Genomic DNA, 3,906 nt, shown 5'->3' with positions numbered 1-3,906 from the left:
ATGAATGAAATACGGGTGGAAAATTATTTATTAAAAAAATAACCTCCCAAACAAGAAAAAAATGTTGAGGTAATTCAAGCAGATCTTACCCGCTTTGTACAATTTGGTAATTCGGCAAACTATTGGATTTTCCACTGCGTGTCGCCCAACAGGTTTCCAGCTGTAAGAAAGGTATTCCACTTTAAGAGTTCAATTAACAAACCAGAGCAACGATGCCATAACTATTAAAAACTAAACTAGTAAATGCAATGTTTTCTTGCAATAAAAGCATTTTGTTTTCAATTCACCTGGACAATAAAGTCATCATTGCTTGCGGAAATCTCATCAAGATTAAGTTTAGCAAAAATGTAGTTGGGCACAGTTACTTCTCCGGGCAAGCTTTGGGTAAAATATTCGTTGCTAAATAGATTTAGGGCGACATCCAAAGTTCCTGTTTTCTTCGCAAAAATTTTGGTAGATCTGAAATACGTTAAATGATTGTGATTAATAAAAACGGAAAGGGAATGGCATACACCCCACTGTTTTAACGCCCTCGGATGCACGCGAGGGTTTTTTAATCTAAGTAACGAAAGTCACTGAAACTCATGCCTTTACAGACGTGCAAATATACTCCACACAAAATTTTGGCATTGTCTGAGAAGAATTAAGCAATCTTGTAAAGATTTTAAGTTCCGACAAAGGTAAGAACAGACAAACTGTAATGGGTGTCATACATAGCGACAGGTGCTGTTGGCATGTCTTGTGACATGTGGCAGGGGTGGTATAATTTTACCGTATTTGATGTCAAATGTGTCATGCGTGCCAGGTGTCTTGTGCAATAGGCACAATGAAGTGTTCTATTGTGTGTTATCTGCTGTATGCCAGGGCTTCTCAAACTGTGGGACATAAATTTTTGGGGTCGCGAAACAGTTTGCGTTATCATGTCAGTCACAATAAATGGTATACGTGCGTACATTTATTGTTTACAAACATTCCTTTGCCAAATACTTTTGATTTTCAAACTGCTTTTGATTTTCAAAGTTAAAATTAATTCAGGCTTTCTAGGCGCCATTATATATCATATAAAAATATTTCTTTTCATCAGTAATTTTAAAACACAAGCAAGCTGGCTACAAGCGGCCGCTGGTGAAATTAAGATCTGTGATGCGGCCGTCATAGCAAAAAGGTTGCGCACGCCTGGGCGAAACCCATCAAAGGGTCGCGTAGCAATTTCTGTTTCAAAATGGGGTCGCAGAGCAAGAAAGTTTGAATAGCCCTGCTGTATGCTAAGTATGGTGTCGTTGGTTGGATGTATTGTGACATGTGCAACATTTCTTTTTTCCTTGTGTAAGTTTGTTTCAAAGTGATGTCAACAAAAGACTTTACGTGTTATGACCACTACTGTGAGTCTTGCATATGTGTGTGTGTGCCAATCAATAGCTGTTGTACAATTGTTTGTTTTACGTCTCTTTACCCAAATTGTGTATGAATTTTGGATGACGAGATCAGTAGATCCGCTTCAAATAGACAAGTCACATTGAGTTTGTTTTGAACGTCGCGTTGTATCACAGCAGGGAATGGAGCTAGGTATCTCCAGATCAGGAAAGACACCGACACCGTATCGTTCTCATTCTGTAAAAAAGCACGAGAATTACATCGTATTTCGAAACTGGCAGCTTTTCATTATGCAGCAGTCAAATGATTATCACACTTATCATTATCATTAACTATGCAATGTTAATTGGTTCTAATAGCCATTGTTTTTTTTTAAATTATCTATGTTTTTGGAACAAAAATCCAATTGTACCTTAAAAACACCTTCGCATTGACCAATGTCAAACGCAAATACCGGGTTTGACCCCGTGACCTTGCAGTTGTCATTGAGCTGAGAAAGGGAGGTTTCCCTGTCCAATGAGATGTAAAGCGTGTCGCCGAGTTCGTAATCTAATGTGTTCTGTTGATAAGTTGTTACCCTGCGAATATTAGACTGTTACGTTTTTGTACATTAAAAAAGTCTAGGAAACCTGTTCTTTTGATTTATTTTCCCAGCGATAATACTATGTTGCTGTTTTTATCGCGGCATCCTATTAGAAGCCCCATTGTAAACTGATAGGTAAAAGATGTCTCAATAAATACAACTACAAGGCGTTGCAAGCCTATGACAAAAACTAGGAGCGCTACAAAATACTTAAAATATTATAGTTCTTTCAATAATTTTCTGGTCATTACAGACTTTCAACAATTATCAATAATTTTCACAAAATATTTGAAAAGAAAATATTAACTTACCTGATGATCAAATTTTCAGTCTTACATTCAACTGATGGTTGTGTTTCGTCTGTATAAATAAAGTATTTTTCAACCAACATATCGAAGTTCGAGCACTATACTGTGGATTAAATTTACTTCTGCACATTAAAATTAATTTGTTAATTTAAAACATTCATTGCCTGTATATTGTGACAATAATTTACTGCATTAGGTTTACCCCGTATTTCTATCACATAAAATGTCACAGCAAAAATATGAACTAGGTGTCAAAATAGCCCGTGGGACAACCCAGTGTATTTTGTCATTTGCATCTCGAAATTTTGTGCCTGAAAGCAGATTTGCCTCATCTACTGTCGCATTAAATCCGGTGCTCGACTCGCTCTCATCGCTAACAAACACAATAGTAAGATTTGTTGCTGTCATCGTGTAATCAGATGACCCAAGCGTCCCAGAAAATCTGTCCACATTACCCTCTTCGTTCTTGAACTGAAAACAATACTCCATTTAGTTATTTTTCGTATGTTCAGAAATGTTAACATTATGCCGCAGGGGGGCGCACTTTTTGTCATAAAAGGCCGCATACCTTCTTAAAGCCGCAAGTTTTTTATCATTTAGTTAGGCGCTTAACAAAAATCGGATTTCACTTTAAACTAATTTATTGCTTTCCTCAATATTAGAAGTGAACTTTTTCGCACTGCAAAATCAGTTTATAATAAATATGTTACTCTAAAATACATTTGAAAAAAAAACTTAATCATGTATTACTTTCAGTGCGTGCGGCAGGAAATGTCCTACAGATAACAAACCGTTTCCACTCGATTATTTGCGTTGTCAATATCTCCTGGATTTTTAGGTTATATTATAAGTTAAGACACTTACGTATAGAATGTCGTAGTTGGTTTCAGTGTCAAATGAGGAAAATTGGAACAATAAGGTTGTGCTGCTATTCATTTGAAGTCTCCAAATACAACCAGCATAGTTGGGATAGTTACCAGGAAACATCGGAGATAGTAGATTGTACGGTATATCAGCAACATCTTCCCCGCACGACGTAACTAAACAGCACAAAACGTTTAGCTTGAGACAACGCAGCTGGTAAAATAGTTCCAAGCAATTGTTTTGACCATCGTGTTGTCGATTTTCTGTGACTTATGTGTAGTTGTCGATCCGATAAGCAATGGAATATCACCACTGTTTAAAAAGTGCTCATAAACCGCGATTTTTTTACATTAAAACTATGTTTGCAAATTATTTTTCTTTTTCAATGTCTGCAAAATAATAGATTTGACATCATTTTATTTGTTCCTGATATCGACCCGAAAACATGTTTCATCTACAATATATGCTTTAAGTTTCGGTTTTAAATGAATCGTAAGCCTGACTTACATGGTTGTAGACGAAACGACACAGATTCCGATGTGAGGTCTGTGACACAAGATATATAAGCAGACGAACTTTCAACGATAACTGGAAAAGATAAGCCTCCACCTTCCAACGTTCCAGCTAATTTACCTTGGTCGTCGGATCCCTCGTAAATCTAGATGTTTTTTGTTCACGATTTGCGCATAAGGTTAGGAAAGTATTTAAAATCTAACTGAAAGAAATGAAATTCGAACCTACGCGGAAACGAACGGACGAATTTCGAATTGAGCTCAT

The 3,906-nt window shown here is 36.6% G+C and overlaps 2 protein-coding genes across 2 annotated transcripts in view; both read right to left on the bottom strand.

Annotated features, from left to right (window-relative positions):
• The window catches only part of LOC145219289 (uromodulin-like), a 121,201-nt gene extending 118,853 nt beyond the window's left edge, over positions 1–2,348 (bottom strand). Inside the window, exons 1-5 of the mRNA XM_080086671.1 lie at positions 2,269–2,348; positions 1,787–1,952; positions 1,454–1,611; positions 288–459; positions 90–160 (exon numbers count right to left, since the gene is read on the bottom strand). Of these exons, the coding sequence (XP_079942797.1) occupies positions 90–160; positions 288–459; positions 1,454–1,611; positions 1,787–1,952; positions 2,269–2,348 (647 nt within the window). The remainder of the gene's footprint in view (positions 1–89; positions 161–287; positions 460–1,453; positions 1,612–1,786; positions 1,953–2,268) is intronic.
• A 115-nt stretch (positions 2,349–2,463) lies between these two features.
• Positions 2,464–3,906, bottom strand: LOC145219288 (tolloid-like protein 2). The gene is made up of 4 exons (XM_080086670.1): positions 3,871–3,906; positions 3,637–3,787; positions 3,130–3,305; positions 2,464–2,736 (listed from the first exon to the last, which is right to left on the bottom strand). Exons 1-4 carry the CDS (start codon positions 3,904–3,906, stop codon positions 2,464–2,466), a joined length of 636 nt encoding a protein of 211 aa, XP_079942796.1.

This window comes from Phallusia mammillata, chromosome 3, assembly GCF_965637545.1.
Source record: "Phallusia mammillata chromosome 3, kaPhaMamm4.hap1.1, whole genome shotgun sequence".
In the NCBI taxonomy this organism is placed as follows: Eukaryota; Metazoa; Chordata; class Ascidiacea; order Phlebobranchia; family Ascidiidae; genus Phallusia; species Phallusia mammillata.
This window is presented reverse-complemented; position numbering and strand designations above follow the sequence as displayed.